Raw genomic sequence first — 21,573 nt, 5'->3', positions numbered from 1 at the left:
TTGGGGGGTGCCACCTCAGATGAGTCGGGTCGACTCTGCAAGATGTGGGAAAGAGAGCTGGGTGTTGAAGTTTCTTCAGAGGCATGGGAGGATATTTGGGAGAATACAAGGAAGATATTAATTTGCAATAGGACCCATGCTTTACAGTTGAAGATTCTCCGCACGGTCCACTTAGCCCAGACCGTTTGTCAAAATTTTAACCAGGGGTATCTTCAGCATGTCCCAAGTTACCCATTGTCTTTGGTCTTGTGACAGGCTTCAAACATATTGGAGCGCTGTGGTGGGTGCAATGGAGAGGATTTTAGGTGTAGGGGTGGAGAAGGACTCTATTTTGCTCCTTTTGGGCCTACCCATTATATTTCCTGCAGACTCGCATAAGGAAAAACGTTTCAATATTCTTACATTCTGTGCAAGGAAGAATATCTTGCTAGGTTGGATATCCGAAAAACCCCCAGGCCTGTCGGGTTGGCGGAAGATTGTTATGGAGCATATTCCCCTGGATCTTCTCACAAATATGGTACACCACAAAACTGCGAATTTTTGCAAGACATGGCAACCCTTTTTGAAATACCTGGACACAGATTTATCTGCCACACCAAAAAGGGCTTTTTATATAGCCGTGACGATTGTGATTCATGAGTCCAATATCCAGGGAGGAGGAACTGTGAATGTATGAGTGTTTTGTTTGGCTGGGCTGAGCTATTACTATTTATTTGTTGTTAGGTATTTACTTAGTTAAATAGCTAGTTTAGGTTTTTTTTTAATTTTATACTTTTCTATATATGTTTATACATTCGTATAGGAGGGTGGGCTGGGGAATTTTTTTTATTATTTGGGTTTAGTTTTGCACTATTTTTGTACTGTTTTGAATTGCATTGTTTTGTATTTGTTGTAATATTTAAAAATCTATTTTTTCTTAATAAAAATATATTAAAAAAAAGAATAATCTGATCAGGGACAGTCAGCACGGTTTTGTAAAGGGTAGGTCGTGCCTAACGAATCTTATTGACTTTTTTTGACAAAGTGACCAAACAGGTAGATGAGAGTAAACCGGTTGATGTAGTGTATATGGATTTCAGCAAGGCGTTCGATAAGGTTCCCCACAGTAGACTATTACAAAATGTGGAGGAATGTGATTGTGGGAGAACTTAGCAGTTTGGATCAGTAATTGGCTTGCTGAAAGAAAACAGAGGGTTTTGTTGATGGAACATGTTCACCTTGGTGTCCAGTCACTAGCGGCGTACCGCAAGGGTCGATGTTGGGTCCACTGCTGTTCGTCATTTTTATAAATGACCTGGATGAGGGCTTAGAAGGGTGGGTTAGTAAAGTTGTGGACAACACTAAGGTTGGTGGAGTTGTGGATAGTGACGAAGGATGTAGCAGGTTACAGAGAGACATAGATAGGATGCAGAGCTGGGCTGAGAGGTGGCAAATGGAGTTTAATGTGGACAAGTGTGAGGTGATACACTTTGGTCGGAGTAATTGGAATGCAAAGTACTGGGCTTCCCAAGAAGTAAGCTTCTTGGGAGTGCAGATGAGCAGAGAGATCTCGGTGTCCATGTACACAGATCCCTGAAAGTTGCCACCCAGATTGACAGGGTTGTTAAAAAGGCATAGTGTTTTGGCCTTTATTAATGGAGGGATTGAGTTCCGAAACCAGGAGGTTATGCTGCAGCTGTACAAAGCTCTGGTACGGCCACACTTGGAGTATTGTGTACAGTTCTGGTCACCACATTATAAGAAGGATGTGGAAGCTTTGGAAAGGGTGCAGAGGAGATTTACTAGGGTGTTGCCTGGTATGGAAGGAATGTCTTACGAGGAAAGGCTGAGGGCCTTGAGGCTGTTCTCGTTAGACAGAAGAAGGTTGAGAGGTGACTTAAACAAGACATAAAAGATAATCAGAGGGTTAGATGTGGTGGAAAGGGAGAGCCTTTTTCCAAGTATGGGAATGGCAAATATGAGGGGACACAACTTTAAAGTGAGGGGAGATACATATATGACAGATGTCAGAGGTATTTTCTTTACTCAGAGTATGGAATGCTTTGCCTGCAACGGTGGTAGATTCGCCAAGTTTAAGTGAATTTAAGTTGTCATTGGACAGGCATATGGAGGTACATAGAATAGTGTAGGTGGGATGGGCTTCAGATTAGTATGACAGGGCGGCGCAACTTTGAGGGCCGAACAGCCTGTACTGCGCTGCAATGTTCTATATGTTCTATATGTAAATGCCTTAAGACTTTGTAGTGGAGACTCAGTGTTGATGAGGCCTAAGGCAACTCCCTCCGAACTATATCCCAGTCAGATCCAAGTCTGCCCAATAGGACAAAACAGAGATAGTGATGGTGATTAGAGTACGACTTTGTCAACCTGTTAGTTGTTTGGACAGATCTAATTTTGGCACAAGTGCCACATGACAGTAAATGGGACTTGGAAGAGTCTAGTTTGTACTTGTTGTTTTCCAGTGTCTGGAGTATTTCTTTTGTAGTGGTTTGATAAAACTGAGCAGCTCATTGGGTAATTTCAAAGGGGGAATCTAAGAGTTAACCACATTGCTGTGTGTCTGGAGTTACATATAAGCTAGACGAGGTAAAAAAGCAATTTCCCTACTCTATAGAGCATCAATGAAGCAGATGGGTTTTTGCAACAAGAGATGATGGTTGATTGTCAGTTGTAAATCAACAAGAGGACAACATGGTCTACAAAGTCAAGCCATAGTTGCCCTGCTTGTCCTATATGCAGCTTTATAGAGAGCATATCACCTATTTACTATTCTGCAACCATGATCAGAACATAGGTGTGATTGTATAAAACATTTCCCAGGTGAGGACTGGATGGCAGGCAGTGGGGAAACTAATGTGTCAGATGGGCCAGCAGCTCTCTATGCTTAAACTTTCTTGTGAGTGAGTGGCATCATTCAATTTCTAGCCAATTTAATCTTTAAATGGCTTCAGGGCAGCCAGTATTGGTCAGGATGAATTCCCCACCAATTCTTTGGGTGAGGGGACAGAGACTCCACAATCGGATAAGTCTTGACCCATACTTGGGGAGGTGATGGTCTAGTGGCATTGTTGCGAGACTATTAATCCAGACATGCAAATAGTGTTCTGGAGACCTTGTTCAAATCCCACCAAAGCAGATGATTGAATTTGAATTCAACCTGGAATTAAGAGTCTAATGTTGACTATGAAACTGGTGCCAATTTTCAATTGTTCATTATTATCCTTTAGGGAAGCAAAATGTTTTCCTTACCTGGTTTCTTACATGTGATTCCAGATCCACAGCAATGTGGCTGACTCCTAACTGACCTCTGAGTGATGGACAATAAATGCTGCCCTATGCAGTGACATCCACATCCTATGAACTAATTGAAAATAAAATTGGATTGTCTGTACAGTCCTGAGTGCATCCAGATACTCTACAGTGAACATATTTCTGTAAAACAGCAGACATTAAATAAAAATCAAGGATGAGCAAAGACTGACAACACTGAAGGAAAATAAGATATCAAGTCACCTTATCAACTAGTTTTAAATTTACACCTGATGTGAGGATCATGTCAGCAATCACGTGCCTGCCATTCTCCGCTGCGATGTGAAGTGCTGTTTGCTGTCTCTGTGGGAAAATCATTTGCAATTTATTAAAACAAATCATTACAAACCAACTCTTCACAAAAATGTAAATGTTATGGAAATCATAGCAGCATTACCCATCCCATGCAGAGTATTCCTCACAAGGAATGTAACCACCACTCTTCTTTACACTAACCAGAATCTTTGAATAGGAATTCGGCAAATGATTAAAAATGAGGATGCTGCATAGGATTAATGTCAGGATAGAAGTCAGTCCAGAAGCCTAGTTCTAATCCTCCAGAGGAAGGAGTTCGAATCCCAGCACAGCAATTAGAGAATTAATTAAATCAGAAAGAAAAACTATTCATCTCATTAATACTAACCATCAAACTACCAGATTGTTGCAAAAACCCAACTGATTCACAATGACCTTCAGGGAATGAAATTGGCTGTCTTGCCTAGTCTGCCCTACATGTAGCTCCAGATGGACAGTAATGCGGTTGACTCCAAAATGGCTTAGTAAGAAAAGTCAAGTTAGAATAAAATTGAAACGAGCACCCAGCTTCCAACAAGGCACCAGAAACAATAAAAACACAACAAAAACATATCTTCTGTTCAAGAAGGGAAACTGGGATAATCCAAGAAATTATAGTTCATGTGTAATCCAGGAAATTATCTATCAGTGAGTTTTGCATCAATGGTTGGGAAGCTATTGTAGAGAATTCTTAGGGATTGGATTTATGCCCATTTGGAAAAGCATGGCTTAATTAGGGACAGTTAACATGGCTTTGTGTGGGGCATTTCCTCATTTCCCCTCCCCCAACCTTACCCTAGTCCCAACCTTCCAGCTCAGGACCATCCTCATGACCTGTCCCATTTGTCCACCTTCCTTCTCACCTATCCGCTACATCCTCCCCTCCAACCTATCAGCTTTATCCCCACCTCCATCCTCCTATTGTACTCTCAGCAACTTCCCCCTGCCCCAACCCCTTCCCCTTTATCTCTCCACCCCCAAGGCTCCCAGCCTCATTCTTGATGAAGAGCTTTTGCCCAAAACGTCGATTTTCTGCTCCTCGGATGCTGCCTGACCTGTTGTGCTTTTCCAGCACCATTCTCTCAAGTCTAATCTCCAAAATCTGCAGTATTCACTTTTGCCTTTGTGTGGGGCATGTCATATCTTACCAATTTGACTGATCACTCTCATCACCTCCTCAAGAAAAACCACAAGCGCAGAGCAGTGAACGCAGTTTACATTTATTTTAGTAAGGTTTTTGACGAAGTCCCTCATTGTAGGTTCACTGAGAAGATCCAGATGCATGGGATCCATGGCTGCATGGATTCAGAATTGGCTTATCCATAGAAGACAGAGGTTGGGGTGGAAGGGTGGTTTTCTGGCTGGAGACCCATGACTAACAGTGTTCCACAGGAACCTTTATTGTTTATGACTTATATAAATGACTTGGAAGAAAATGTCGATGGGTGGTTTAGTAAGTTTTCAGATAACACAAAGATCGGTGGAGTTGTGATAGTGTAGAAGATTGTCAAAGGATACAGCAGTATATAAATATGTTGCAGATATAGGTGGAGAAATGGCAGATGGAGTCCCTGCCAAGATTCAAATCCAGCAACGGTGAGGGAGCATCAATATAGTTTTCAAGTCGGATTGTACGTGGCTTAGAGGGAAAATTGTGGTGATCCCAGGCATCTGCTGCCCTTGTACATGGTAAAGGTTACAGGCTTGGAAGATGCTGTTGAAGGTGCAATGCTGAGCTGCTTGAATGCATCTTGTGAAAGCTGCCACTACTAAGAGGAGAGAGTGAAAATTTAGAATGATGAATGGGGCATTTGTTAGCTGGCTTGCTTTATGTTGAATGGCATTGCGATTCTTAACTGTTCTTGGAGTGGCACCTATTTATTTAATGGAGAGCGTTCCATTGCACGTTTTTTTCTTGCACCTTATAAATTGTGGAAAGATTGTCTGGAATCAGAAGATGACTTGCTTGCTGAAGATTTCCCATTGCCTAATGCTCCTGTCACCATGTATTTGTTTAGCTGGTCCAGTTTAGTTTCTGATCAACGGTGACACCATGAGGTTGGAATGATGATAAAATCAAATGTTGAGGAGAAGTGGTTATATTTTATCTTGTTCATGATGATGATTACCTGGCACTTGTGTGGCATAAATATTAGGAGAAAAGTGAGGACTGCAGTTGCTGGAGATCAGAGTCAAGTGTGTGGTGCTGGAAACATACAACAGGTCAGGCAGCATCCAAGGAGCAGGAGAATCAATGTTTTGGGCATAAGCCCTTCATCAGGAATCTTGGTTGCTGTCCAAAACGTATATGCTGGTAATAGACTGCTTCAGTGCCTGAAGAGTAGTGAATGGTATTGAACACTGCAATGTCAAGCGTTCATTTTCTGACCTTTGTGGGCAGGAGCATAATTGAAACAATTGAAGATACTGGATTAATGACACTATCCTGATGAATTTCTTCAACAACACCGTGGGCATTGGCTTCTCGGAAGCCTACTACCTTTGTTTCAATATATGCACTCCAACCTTTGGAGCTAATGAAGGTTTGGAGCCTAAAAGAGAGATTGCAACTTGGCTGTCAGTCAGAGAGAGTGGGAACTTACCTATAAAGTTGCGATTTGCAGAGCAGTACACAGGGACAAACAGAATTTGAGGAGTTCCTCCTTCAATCACTGGTTCACTCTTTCCTTGCTGATCCTCTAAGGGCAGAAACTGTAATTGGCAAGGAGGTAAGTGTTGGAGGAGGACAGCTTTGGAGGGGAAAGCCTGTGGCTGGATATTGAGGAGTATTTATTCTGGCTGGTCCTGCTGCCACCACGTCGGAAGCTTCTCCGTTGCACTGTTGCAAATTGGTTTTCAACCAACAGTTGGACATCGAAAGCAAGAAGCAACAAACAGGAAGAATGGGGAGTCTTGGGCAAATCTTTCAAGTACCAAGCCCAAAGGCAATCCGGGAGAGCCATTGCCCAAGCTTCATGTCTGTCTGAACTGGGCTGTCACTGGCCCTCTTTAATTTGATTTGGTTTGTTACTGTCACATTACACTAGGTACAGTAAAAAGTTTTGTTTTGTGTAATGTACAGGCAGATCATACCATAAAAGGTCCATTAGGGTAATAGAACAGAGTGAAAAATGCAATGTTATGGCTGCAGAGAAGATTCACAAAGAGTGAAATCAGCATTAAATTTAAAATTTGAGAGGTGCATTCAGAGATCTAATATCAGTGGGAAAGAAGCTGTTCTTGAATCAGTTGAAAAGATTAATAACTGGGTCTTTGATGATGTTGGCTGCCTTCCTGAGGCAGTGAGAAATGTAGATGGAGTCAGTGGATGAAAGGTTGGCTTGAGTTGCTACTGACCCCGTCCTGTGACTGGTGCATCCAGAGGGATAATTCTGATGTGATAGTCATTACATTTCCATACAAACTACATCTCTGAATACTCAAAATAAAAGAGGATAATTGAGTTTCACTTGACTTCCTAGGGATCTGCTAGGAGCTGGTGTCTGATTAAGGAGGCTGGAGTGGCTTGAACAGTTGGTGTGAACATTCGCCCCTCATTTTCTGCTGAGCTCCTCAGGTTGTCACTTAGTTTTATGAACTTGGCAATTTCCCCATCCTGAAATGCCTCAGTCTCATGTCTCAGCAACTTTGCTGGCAGGATTCGCAGTTAGAAGCTCCAGCAGCCCCTCTCAGCATCACTGAAGGTACTGTCCCATTAGACCAACAGTGAATTGAAGAAGGCATGACCAACCAGTCTTTCATATGGTCCCTCAATATCAGTGATAGCTCTAATGGCCAAGTGGTGGAATCATATGAACAAAATCAAGAGTAGGCCACTTGACCCTTTGAGTCATTCGGTACGAAATGACTGTTCTGAGTTTAACCTCAACTCTACATTCCTGGCGATCTTTCACCCCCATTTGTCATCAGGAACCTACCACTGCCTCATACGTATTTTAAGATCCTGCACCTGTTACTTTTATGTGGAGGAGAATTCCAAAATTCTCAACACTCAGAAAATCTTTCTCATCATCTCTTTCTAAAATGGACATCTCTTTGTTTTTAAACTATGACCCTAGTTCTAGATTCTCCCACAAGAGGAAGCATCCTTTCCACATTCACTAGGTCATGTTCCATCAGGATTGTCCATGTTTCAATTAAGTTATCTCCAAATCTTCTAAATTAAAGAAATTACAGGACTTGAGCTCAGTTATATTGTTAATGCCTTTTTGCTCATGTATCATTTGAAAAGTGACAATCTCCATTTGGGCTGAAAAGATGCTGGTAAACTTGAAAGGGTTCAGAACAGGATGTTGCTGGGACTGGAGCGTTTGAACTTTAGAGGAGAAGTTAAATAAGTCTGGAGCGTTGGAGGCTGAGGGATGACTTGGTAGGTTTATGAAATCATGAGGGATTTGGATATGGTGAATCATCAAGGTCTTTTTCCCAGGGTAGGGGAGTTCAAAACTAAAGGGCAACTAAAGGGAGTTCAAAACTAAAGGTATAAGGTGAGAGGGGAAAGATTTAAAAGAGACCTGTGGGGCAACTTTTTCATGAAGAAAGTAGTATGTATATGGAACAAGCTTTCAGGGGAGGTGGTAAAGGCTGGTACAATGACGATATTTAAAAGGCATCTAAATGGGTATATAAATAGGAAGTGTTTAGAGAGATGTGGGCTAAATGCTGGTAAATGGGATTGGATCAATTTAGCTTATCTGGTCAGCATGGACGAGTTGGACCAAAGGGTCTGTTTCTATACTGTAAAGCTCTGTGACTCCAAAGACTATGAGAGGTGATGGCACATTGACTCCAGATTCCACAACATTTTACAGCATTAGGTCAAAAGCAGGAAAATAAATCTCTTGTTCATTACCACTTCCCTTCCTCAGCTGATGAATCAGTACATTGCCATATTCTGCAATGTTTAGAAGAACCGCTGATGGTTGAAAAGGCACAGGTGTACACTGGGTGGTGGAACATATTGACCTTCACTAATAGTCATAGAAGCATAGAATCCCTACAGTGTGGAAGCAGGCCATTTGGCCCATTGAGTGTACACTGATCACTGATCATAGAACATAGAACACTACAGCAGAGTAGAGACCCTTTCTGCCTTCAAAGTTGTGCCTGCCTTTTATCCTACTAAGATCAGACTAACCTACACAACCTTCATTGTACTGACTTCCATTTGACTATCCAAGAGTCGCTTAAATGTCCCTGAAGTATCTGACTCTACTACCACTGACTGCAGTGCATTCCACACACCCACCACTACTCTGTGCCTCTGACATTTCCCCTAAATCTTCCACCAATTACCTTAAAACTATGCCTGTCAAGATTGACATTTCTGCCATGGGAAAATGTCGGTCTATCCACTCAATCTATGCCTCTCAACATCCTGTACATCACAATCAAATCACCTCTCATCCTTCTTCACTCTACTGAGAACAGCCCTAGTTCTCTCAACCTTTCTTCATAAGACATGTCATTGGCAAACTTACTAACCCGCCCTTCCACTTCTTCATCCAAGTCACTAATAAAGATCACAAACAGCAGAGGTCCCAGAACTGATTCCTGCGGAACATCACTGGTCACCGAGCTCTAGGCTCAGAGCAGCATCCCACCCAGACTCACCACCTTATCCTATCACTGCATTTTCCATGGCTAATCCACCTAGCCTGCACATCTTTGGTCAGTGGGTGGAAACTGGAGCACCCGGAGGAAACCTACAGAGACATTGGAAGAATGTGCAAACTCAACACAGACAGTTGCCCAAGGCTGGAATTGAATCCGATCCCTGGAGGATCAATAGGAGATCAATAAGAGCACCACTGACCTGTCTTGGTCTGTGATAGGTAATAAGAGAATAAACAAGCGGGAAAAATCCTACATGACCTCATCCTCTCAAATGTACTTTGATAGTATTGGTCGAACAAGCATTTTACAGCCTCAGACAAAATGCTTGTTTTCAGATTAAGATAATGCCCATCCTATCACCATGTAAATGTGATACAGTCACAATACAACTTTGCACCATCACTGGTTCAAGACCAGTGTAGGGGAGTATGCCAGGAGATTAATAAACAGAAGAAACAACTTGTGATAGTGCTAAAAGACCCCATGACAACGAATTAGATCAAACTTTTGCCATATTTTATTGCAAATGGCAATGGGTAATCAAACAAATAGGGAGAAGGAGGCTACAAAGATATTTCCATCCACAATGGTGGTGTTCTCCAGCACATCAGAGAATAAAGGTAAGGCATACACAAGCATCTTCAGACAGAAACTTTGAGTTCTTTGTTTATATTATCTGCCTCCTGTAATGTCCAGCATCACAGAAACCAGTTTGCAGACTGTAAGATTCACATAATATGACATCTTCTTTCTAAGTATGTCAATGGTTTGATCAGCACTTGCTACACATCTAGCTGCGCTTAAGATTTGCATCCAGGAGCCCTAGTAAAAGTTAGTCAATAAAAATTAGGGTAAAAATCTCCACTGGTGGGAGTCATAGAGATGTACAGCACGGAAACAGACCCTTGGGTCCAACACCTAACCTAATCTAGTTCCACTTACCAGCCCATATCCCTCTAAATCATTCTTATTCATATACCTGTCCAGATACCTTTTAAATATTGCAATTGTACCAGCCTTCACCACTTCCTCTGGCAGCTCATTCTATACAAACACCACCCTCTGCGTGAAAATGTTGCCCTTTAGGTCCCTTTTAAATCTTTCCCCTCTCACCCTAAATCTATGCCCTCTAGCTCCGGATTCCCCCACCCTAGGGAGAAAAAAAAACCTTGTCTATTTACCCTCTCCATGCCCCTCATTATTTTATAAACCTCTATAAGGTCAGCTCTCAGTCTACGACACTCCAGGAAAAACAGCCCCAGCCTATTCGGCCTCTCCCTGTAGCTCAAACCCTGGCAACATCCTTGTAAATCTTTTGTGAATCCTTTCAAGTTTCACAACATCCTTCCGATAGGAGGGAGACCAGAATTGCACATAATATTCCAAAGGTGGCCTAATCAATGTCTTGTACAGTTGCAACATGACTTCCCAACTCCTGTACTCAATGCTCTGATCAAAAAAGGAAAGCAAAGTAAATGCCTTCTTCACTCCCTGACACTCCACTTTCAAGGAGCTATGAACCAGCACTCCAATGTCTCTTTGCTCAGCAACACACCCCAGGACCTTAACGTTACGTGTATAACTCTGCTAAGATTTGCTTTTCCAAAATGCGAGACCTCACATTTATCTAAATTAAACTCCATCTACCACTCCTCAGCACATTGGCCCATCTGATCAAGAACCCATTGTACTCTGAGGTAACTTTCTTCGCTGTCCACTACACCTCCAATTTTGGTGTCATCTGCAAACCTACTAACTCCACCTATGTTGACATGTAAATAATTCATATAAATGACGAAAAGCAGTGAACCCAGCACCAATCCTTGCGGCACATCAGGTCACAGGCCTCTAGTTTGAAAAGCAACCCTCCACCACCACCCTCTGTCCTCTACTTTTGAGCCAGTTCTGTATCCGAATGGCTAGTTCTCTCTGTATTTCATCTAACCTTGCTAACAAGTCTATCATGAGGAACCTTGTCAAATGCCTTACTGAAGTCCATACGGATCACATCCACTACTCTGCCCTCAGCCAATTTTTGTAACTTATTCAGAAAACCCAATCATTCATCCTACCTCTCTGAACAGCCTCACCCAAACCCAATCCATATTCTTGTAACCTCTCATTCACCATAACTAATCCACATAGCCTGTATATCCCTGGACACTACAGGGCACTTTAGAACATCGACCATAAGACCATAAGACATAGAACGTAGAACAATACAGCACAGAACAGGCCCTTTGACCCTTGATGTTGCACCGACCTGTGAACTATTCTCAGCTCATCCCCCTACACTATCCCAAAATTATCCATGTGCTTATCTAAGGATTGTTTAAATCTCCCTAATGTGGCTGAGTTGACTACATTAGCAGGTAATGCATTCCTCGCCCTTACCACTCTCTACGTAAAGAACCTGCCTCTGACATCTGTCATAAATCTATCACCCCTCAATTTGTAGTTATGCCCCCTCGTACACGCTGATGTCATCATCCCAGGGAAAAGACTTTCACTGTCTACCCTATCTAATCCTCTGATCATCTTGTATGTCTCTATCAAATCCCCTCTTAGCCTTCTTCTTGCCAATGAAAACAGATTCAAATCTCTCAGCCTTTCCTCATAAGACCTTTTCTCTAGACCAGGCAACATCCTGGTAAATCTCCTCTACATGTTTTCCAATGCTTCCACATCCTTCCTGAAATATGGTGACCAGAACTGTACACAATATTCCAAGTGTGGCCGCACCAGCATTTTGTATAGTTGCAGCATGATATTGTGGCTCCGGAATTCAATCCCTCTACCAATGAAACCTAACACACTGTATGCCTTCTTAACAGCACTATCCACCTCGATGGCAATTTTCAGGGATCTATGTACATGGACTCCAAGATCCTTCTGCACATCCACACTACCAAGAATACTTCCATTGACCCAGTACTCTGCCTTCCTGTTACTCTTCCCAAAGTGCATCACCTCACATTTAGCTGCATTGAACTCCATTTGCCACTTCTCAGCTCAATTCTGCAGCTTATCCAAGTTCCCCTGCAACTTGTAACATCCTTCCACACTGTTCACTACTCCACCGACTTTAGTGTCGTCTGCAAATTTACTAATCCATCCACCTATGCCTGTGTCAAAGTCATTTATAAAAATGACAGTGGTGGTCCCAAAACAGATCCTTGTGGCACACCACTGGTAACTGGACTCCAGGCTGAATATTTTCCATCAACCTCCACTGGCTGCCTTCTTTCAAATTATTCCTTTATAGATGATTATAAATTCTCTCTCTTATAATCCTTGCCAACAATTTACCCACAACTTAAATAAGGCTCACTGGTCTATAGATTAGATTACATTAGATTACATTACAGTGTGGAAACAGGCCCTTCGGCCCAACAAGTCCACACCGACCCGCCAAAGCGCAACCCACCCATACCCCTACATTTATCCCTTACCTAACACTACGGGCAATTTAGCATGGCCAATTCACCCTAACCTGCACATCTTTGGACTGTGGGAGGAAACCGGAGCACCCGGAGGAAACCCACACAGACACGGGAGAACGTGCAAACTCCACACAGACAGTCACCTGAGTCAGGAATTGAACCCAGGTCTCTGGCGCTGTGAGGCAGCAGTGCTAACCACTGTGCCGCCCCTTAATTACCAGGGTTTCTCTATTCCGCTTCTTGAGCAAGGGGACAATATTTACTATTCTCCAGTCTTCTGGCAATATTCCTGTAGGCAATGACGACATAAAGACCAAAGCCAAATGCTTTGCAATTGCCTCCCTAGCTTCCCAGAGAATCCTAAAATAAATCCCCTGGGCCGGATAGGATTTAACCATTTTCACACTTTCCAGAATTGCTAAAACCTCCTCCTTATGAACCTCAATCCCATCTAATCTATTAGCCTGTCTCTCAGTATTCTCTTCGATAACTCGCAGAGGAGTTGAAGAGATATTTTGCATCAGTCTTTGGTGGTGGAAGATACTTTGTATATCCCATTAATACTACAGAATACAGGAGAACTATTATCATCAGTAGAGAGGTAGTATTAGACTTTGCTGAATAGCCGTGGGTGAGCTGCCTGAAGACTGGAGGGTGGTTAATCTGGTGCCATTACTTAAGAAGAAGGTAAGGAACTATAGACCGGTGAGTCTGATTCCAGTAATATGTAAGTCGTTGGAGGGGATTCTGAGAGACAGAATCTACATGCATTTGGAAAGGCAAGGACTGATAAGGGATAGTCAACATGCCTTTTGGAAATTATGTCTCACTAATTTGATTGAGGATTTAGAAGTGACAAAGAAGATTGATGATGGTAGAGTAGTGGATGTTGTCTATATTAACTTCAGCAAGGCATGGTTGACTGTTTAGCAAGGTTAGATAACATGGAATTCAGGGAGAACCAGCCATTTGGATAAAAAATTGGCTTGAAGATAGGAGACATAGGGTAATGATGGAGGGCTTGTTTTCGGGCTGGAGGCCTGTGACCAGCCGTGTGTCGCACGAATCAGTGCTAGTTCCACTATTTTTGTCATTCAAAGAAATGATTTGGATGTGAATATAGGAGGAATAGTTAGTAATTTTGCAGATGACACCAAAATTGGTGGTCTACCAGACAGTGAAGAAAGTTATCTCAGAGTACAATTGGACCTTGATTAGATGGACTGATGGGCAGAGGAGTGGCAGTTGGAGTTTAAATTAAATAGATGTGAAGTACTGCATCTTGGTAAGGCAAATCAGGGCAGGACTTACACCTATTGGTAGGGTCCTCGGGCGTGTTGCCGAACAAAGAGACCTAGAGGTGCAGGTTCATAGTTCCTTGAAGATGGAGTCACACATAGACATGCTAGTGAAGAAGGCATTTGATACATTTGCCTTTATTGGTCAGTGCATTGAGTACAGCAGTTGGAATGTCATGTTGCAGTTTTACAGGACATTGCTTGGGCCACTTTTGGAATACTGCATTCAATTATGGCTCCCTATTACAGGAAAGATGTTGTTGATCTTGAATGGATGCAGAAAAGATTTAGAAGGATGTTGCTGGGGTTGGATGGTTTGAGCAAAGGGAGAGGTTGAACAGGTGGAGGCTATTTTTCCTGGAGCATCGGAGGCTGAGGGGTGGCCTTACCGAGGTTTATGAAATCATGAGGGACATGGATAGAGTGAATTTCCCCAAGCTAGGGGAGTCTAAAACTAGAGAGCATAGATTTAAGGTGATAGGGGATGGATATCAAAAGGACCTAAGGGGTAACACAGTGGGCGATGCGTGCATGGCAAGAGCTGCCAGATGAAGTGCTGGAGGTTGATGCAATTACAACATTTAAAAGGGTACATAAATAGTAAGGGTTTAGAGGCATAAGAGTCAAAAGATAGCAAATGTGACTGAATTAATTTAGTCAATCTGGTCAGGATGGGTGAGTTGGACTGAAGGGTCTGTTTTCGTGCTATATAACTCCAAGATTCTTTCAGTAATGGATCTAAAGGCAGATAAGTCCCCTGGTGTGATGGCTTGCAACATAGGATCTTAAAAGATGTTGCCACAGATATAGATGCTGCATTGATGTAATTGTCCAAAAATCCTTGGATCGTGAAGAAGTGTCAGTGGATTGGAAAACTGCTAATGTGATACCTCTGTTCAAAAGTGAGTAGCCTAACATTTACTGTTCGAAAAGTATTGAAATCAACTATTAAGGAATAACATTCGGAAAGTCATAACCTAATGAAGCAGTCAGCATGGCTTCATGGAAGTGAGATTGTGTCTAATTAGAATTTTTCAACGATGGCTCAACAAGAGTGGATAGAGGGGAACCAGTAGATGTGGTGCAGTTGGACTTCCATAAGGTGCTCCTCATAAAACGTTAAGTCTTAAGACAGGAGTCCATGGTGTCGGAGGTAGTATACTGAATCGAAAATAAATTGGCTCATGAGCAGGAAACAGCCAGTGAGGATAAGGTGTTTTTTTCAGGCTGGCAACCTGTGACTAGTGGGGGTTCCACAGGTATCAGTGATGTGATTACAACTGCTTACAATATATATTAATAATTTGGATGAAGGAAGTGAATTTCCTGTAGCCACATTTGCAGATGAAACAAAAATAGGTGGAAAGGCAGGTTGCGAGAGGGATACAAACAGTTTACAGAGGTAAATATCGAAAGGTTAAGCAAGGGAGCAAAAAGAGTATAATGTTGGAAAATACAAAGTTGTTGATTTTGGAAGGGAGAACAAAGTATCATTTATGTGGGGAAAAACTACAGAAAACGACAATACAAAGGAACTTGGGGTAATTGTACAATAAACACTTAAAGTTAGCACACCGGTCCAGCAGATAATCAGAAAGCTCAAGAAATGTTGGTCCTTATTTCAAGGGGAGTGGAGTATAGGAACAGGGAAGTCTTACTGCAACGGTATCAGGTGTGGTGACACCACATCTAGAGTACGGTGAGAAATTTTAGTCCTTTAATTTCAGGAAAGGTATCACTTTATCGGAGGCAGTTCAGAGGATGTTCACTAAGGTGGTCCCTGTTATGGAGGGACTGTCTTATGAGTAAATTTTAAACAGGCTGAGACTTTACTCACTGGAGTTAAGAAGAATGAGAGGTCATCTTACTGAAACATATAGGATTCTTCAGGGGCATGACACAATAAATACTGACAGAATGTTTCCCCTCATTGGACAGTCTAGGACCAGAAGGCATAGCCTCAGAATAAAGGGGTAGCAATTTAACATGGACATGAGGAGGAATTTCTTCTCACAGAGGGTTGAGAATCTTTGGAACTTCTCACCACAGAGCGCTTTTATTAAAATAGGCTGAGACAGATAGCTTCTTGATCAATTTGGGAATCAAGATTTGCAAGGAAAGGGCAGGAGAGTGGAGGTAAAGATTGTTGGATCAGCCATGGTCGTATTGAATGGGGGGGGTGGCTACAGTTCAAAGACGATGGAATCAATGTTCCGATAAGGAACATTGCATAGCAGGTAGGGGAAAGAATACTGATACCAACTATTAGACAGGATAGAAAAGGATTGGGACAGAAACAGAATAAAGAGTATTTGTTTGTTTCAACAGGGATAGATTAGGATAGGTTTATATTACATTGTTTAAACACATGGAATGATAAGTAAACTTGGTGAGCTGCAATAATTATTCCATACGGAATTAAGAAATAGTAACAAGTGCACATGAGGTTTAGAGTAGAGGAGAGAAGGGCACTTCATGGTCCTAGCTACAACATATTTAAGGAAGAGTAGGAAAAAAATATACAAATAAGGGGAGGAGCAGAATTGGAAAAGTTACTGTTGTAGCAGAAGAATGAGATGATGTGAATCATAGAATCCCTACAGTGTGGAAACAGGCCATTTGGCCCAACACATCCGCATCGATCCTTCAAACAGTAACCCACCCAGACCCATTTTACTCTACCCTATCACTCTACATTTACCCCTGATTTAATCAACACATCCCAGAACACTATGGACAGTTTAGCATGGCCAATTCACCTAACCTGTGCATCTTTGGATTGTGGAAGGAAACCAGAGCACCCAGAGGAAACCCACGCAGAAATGGGAGAATGTGTAAACTCCACACAGCCAATCGCTTGAGGCGGGAATTGAAACCGGGTCCTTAGTGCTGTGAGGCTGCAGTGCTACCCACTGAGCCACCAATTGCAAGATAGAATCTATTTGGTTAGAATTAAGGACCAATAGAGGAGGGTAGATAGGGTTTAGGTTATATTATGATCATCAAATAGCATGAAGGAGCAGAAGAACATTCAATTATGTTTACAGTGCATATATGCAAAGTAGCATACAACAAGACTCAAAGTAAACCCATCTCTAAGTAAGGCATTCTTTAGATTTTCTCAAGGACTATGTTTTAATTTTCAGAAGTACACTTTTCATTCTTAATAGGTCATTTATTAAAGGATACAGGCACACACCCTCCTGAGTTTATGTTGATATGGGGGTATTAAGCCTCATGCAGAAGCAAAATTTTAAAACATGAAGTAACAATAAAAATATTCATCGATTATCAACTTTTCATTAAATTTAAATCCACAGTACAAAGGAAAGAACTAATTTCCTAAATACTGCAGTATTTAAACTGGCACTAGACAACAGCTCATAAGTTAGCAATTCAGGTTATTTTCAAAATAACTGACACACAACGTTAACACGAAAAAGGGGGAGTGGTGAGATGAGAGATGAACAAGGGGTGTAGGGGCTGACAAGATTACAGAGAAAACAAATAGGTACAGGCTGGTGTAGTATACAAACGTAAGGAGTGGAATAAGGGTTGCCCGAAGTCACAGAGACAGACAGGTGTGTGTAGGGGCTGCAGAAAGTTACAGACATAGAGGGGTGTGTGTAGGGGCTTCCAGATAGCCTATATGCGTTTTTATTATGTTTAGAGCTCAATGTCAGATTTCAATTTAACAAATAACACAAGGTTCATTACAATCACATCCCTGTGGTGGAGTTCCATATTCATATTCCATATTCAACCCTCTGCTTACATGTATTTTGAATTTGTTACCTCAGTGATTTCGAGTCTTGGCAGTTCAAAGTATTATCTCTCTTGTTTCTTCACTACACAACATAAAACTCTTTCAGCCTCCTTCTATTCTCTTCCTAGAAACACCTTCACTCTCCTTGACACAACACCCTGTGCAGTTTTATCCTCCCCATCTGCAATTTCCTTGTCCTACACCCACTACTGCCTCCTTCTTCTTCACCCTCCCACCTATAACCTCCCCTCACACTCAAAATACATTAGATTAGATTTCCTACAGTATGGAAACAGGCCCTTTGGCCCAACAAGTCCACACCGACCCTCCGAAGAGTAACCCCACCCAGACCAATTCCCCTACATTTACTCCTGACTAATGCACCTAACACTACGGGCAATTTAGCATGACCAATTCACCTGACCTGCACATCTTTGGATTGTGGGAGGAAACCTGATCACCCAGAGGAAACCCACACAGACACAGGGAGAATGTGCAAACTCCACACAGACAGTCGCCCGAGGCTGGAATCAAACCCGGGTCCCTGGTGTTGTGCGACAGCAGTTTTAACCACTGAGCCACCGTGCTGCCCAAGGAGGTGGAGGTGGAGTAAACCCCTGCTCACATGTATTTTGACGGCTGCATTGGAATACCATGTCATAGCAACTGCAGCCAACATGCCTCAAAAATCATTAAAAATAAATATTAAATATATCCTTCTCAAAAAAGATTGTCTGTTGAAAATGTCATTGCTACAAGTGGAGCGTTCCTTAGTGATAAGCGTAAAGGGGAACTGATATCTGTACTGCAAACTCTGGAAAAAAAGGAATTCAAATAGTCATTACTGTTACAAAAAGAAATACTCAGTACCAATAGCATTTTTGACAATCTGTGATTTAAGTCGTTTTTTTCTGAATGTAACTCTTACTTGGCTGAAGTACTTTTAAGATAACATTTTGGAGTATCCTTTTTTTCCAGGCTTGATTGAGTAACTGTGTATGTGTGTTTGTAGGTAAGTGTGTATGGGAATGCACATGGACGTGTGAGTAAGCACATGAGTATGTGAGTATTGTATCTTTAAACATTTTTATTAATAACACAAGCACGATTTTTTGAGTAAGCCTATTTTAATTAAATGTGTTCCTTATTTCTTAAGGAACCTAGGCGATTTATTTGAGACTGAGCTATATACCGTCTAACATCTAATTGACAATATCACCTCCTTATAGATTCAAACTTCATGGTGGTCAGTGAGTGGAAAAAGGAAAGTAATTGTTCTACTTCTCCAGACTTTGTCTGACCAATCTGTGCAGAGACAATACAAAACAAAAGGCTCAATTCTGAAGGGGATACAGGAGCAGAGAACTGGGGAAATATGTGCAGACTCGCTGAGAGTACATGACAGATTGAGATATCAGTTAATACATGATATATGATTCCGGACGTTATTGGAAGAGGAAAGAACATAAAAACAAGAAAGTTCTGTTCAACGTATAAAGTACTGTTTCAGCCTCAGTGAGAGTGTTAAACCAAGTTTAGGGCCTACATTTCAAAAAGGATGTGAAGACATTAAAAAATATGCTGTAAAGCTGATGAAAACAACTCCAAGGATAAGGAATTCCACTTATGCAAACAGACTACAGAAACGGGATATTCTACTTGGAAAAAAAAAACTTGAGAAGATCTGATGGAAATATTCATAATAATGAGGGAATTGGAAAATGTAAACGGGGGAACTGTTCTGTTTTGCAGAAAGATGGAGAATTAGAGAGCACTAATATGAGGTAACTGGCAAAAGAAGCAAGGCAACCGAGAGGAACTATTTTCACACAGCTTGTGGTTAGGATCTGAAATGCAATGCCCAAGATTGTAATGTGGGCAGATTCAAACACGGCTTTCAAAAGAAAATCAGTTAGAAGAAAACATTCAGTGCTAAGGGAAAAGGTGTGGGGTTTGGTACTAGGTGAATTGTTCTTATTAGCGTGTAATGGCTTTCTTCTGTATTGCAAACTATGAATTATTCTACTATACTTATCCTGATATCATTCTATTTCATAGAATTTTACACTACCAAAGGAGCCTATGGGCTATGGGCTTAGTGGTTAGCACTGCTGCCTCACAGTGCCAGAGACCCGGGTTCATTTCCCGCCTCAGGCGACTGACTGTGTGGAGTTTGCACGTTCTCCCCGTGTCTGTGTGGGTTTCCTCCGGGTGCTCCGGTTTCCTCCCACAGTCCAAAGATGTGCAGGTCAGGTGAATTGGCCATGCTAAATTGCCCATGGTGTTAGGTAGGGGGTAAATGTAGGGATATGGGTGGGTTGCGCTTCGGCGGGTCGGTGTGGACTTGTTGGGCCGAAGGGCCTGTTTCCACACTGTAAGTAATCTAATCTAATCTAATCCCATTCTCCAGCTTTTTCTCCATAGTTCTCTCACTTTCAAATATATATCCAAGTTTCTTCTGAAGCCCTCTATGAATTTCACCTCCACCACTCTCCCAGGTAGCACACTCCAAATCCCAACTAGTTACTGACATACCAAATTTTAAATATGGAATCAATATTATTTTACCAGCTTCATATAAAATGTTAAACGTCTAACCTTCTAATGGTTTATAAATATTAGTATGTCATGCACTATTAGATTCCCTACAGTGTGGAAACAGACCCTTCGGCCCAACCAGTCCACACCAACCCTCCAAAGAGTAACCCACCCATTGTAGAACAAAAAGCATTAGGTTCTGAACATGTGTTAATGGTTGGACTCTCTTTCCCCCCCAGCAAGGTTAATCTACTCACTCAAACTGATTGTCAGCTTAAACCCTCAACGAAGAGCTTAGTTTCAACAGCTTGAATGAGTTCTACAATGACATGTTTTATCCCTAGGAGTTTTCCAACCAAAGAAGTTATCTCAGGGTAGAATATATCTATAGATGCAATATAGCAGAAACTTGTTTAGGTTTATCAGAATCTGTCACTACATTGATGGGAAAAGTAAACTAGAAATCAAGTTTTATGATCAACTGCAATAAGCAAATGGTAAGTGAGTGGCCAATATCTAAGACTGAAGAAATTCACACCAATGTTTCTCAAAAAAAACAAGCAAACAAATCTTATTATGAACAATCCTATCTTTTAACAAGTGACAAAAATGGACAATTAATAACTAATACTTAATCTTAAACTATACCTTTCTTTAAACTCCATTGTTGATAATTTTTTACTTCAAGGCCACCAGGTTCCGGAGTCTTTCACAAAAGTATCAATTCCAGTTTCTCCAAATGTTGCAAATGTACAACCAATAACTGCACACCACACAATTCTGCATTTCCTTTAAGTTCATTCTCTGTAAAGCAGTAGTGTCCAAACTTCCATTATCCAGTTTATATTTCCAAAATAAAATACATATAATCCCTAAAACTCCTAGCTGAAAAAATATGGAAGGGGTGGCTTCGTGATATTATCATTACACTGTTAATCCAGAAACTCCAGTTGTATTCTGGGAAACCAGGTTCAAGTCCCACAACAACAGATGGTGGAATTTGAAGTGAATAAATATGAGGAGTCTAATAATAACCGTGAAACCTTTGCTGACAGTCAGACAAACCCATCTGGTTCATGAAGGAAATCTGCCATCCTCCCTAATTAGAGACAAAAATAAAACTGCAGATGCTGGAATCCAAGGTAGACAAGCAGGAGGCTGGAAGAACACAGCAAGCCAGGCAACATCAGGAGGTGGAGACGTCGACATTTCAGGTGTAACCCTTTTTCAGGATTCAGCGTTTTGGGTGTAACACTTCCTTATGCTTTAGATAACCCACCCGCTTATC

The 21,573-nt window shown here is 41.7% G+C and overlaps 1 protein-coding gene across 1 annotated transcript in view; it reads right to left on the bottom strand.

Moving 5' to 3' along the window:
• ankdd1a (ankyrin repeat and death domain containing 1A) overlaps window positions 1–21,573 on the bottom strand; it is a 278,924-nt gene that overhangs the window by 105,752 nt on the left and 151,599 nt on the right. Inside the window, exon 11 of the mRNA XM_072564905.1 lies at window positions 3,514–3,612. Within this exon, the coding sequence (XP_072421006.1) occupies window positions 3,514–3,612 (99 nt within the window). The remainder of the gene's footprint in view (window positions 1–3,513; window positions 3,613–21,573) is intronic.

The sequence above is a fragment of the Chiloscyllium punctatum genome, chromosome 48 (assembly GCF_047496795.1).
Source record: "Chiloscyllium punctatum isolate Juve2018m chromosome 48, sChiPun1.3, whole genome shotgun sequence".
Classification (NCBI taxonomy): domain Eukaryota; kingdom Metazoa; phylum Chordata; class Chondrichthyes; order Orectolobiformes; family Hemiscylliidae; genus Chiloscyllium; species Chiloscyllium punctatum.
This window is presented reverse-complemented; position numbering and strand designations above follow the sequence as displayed.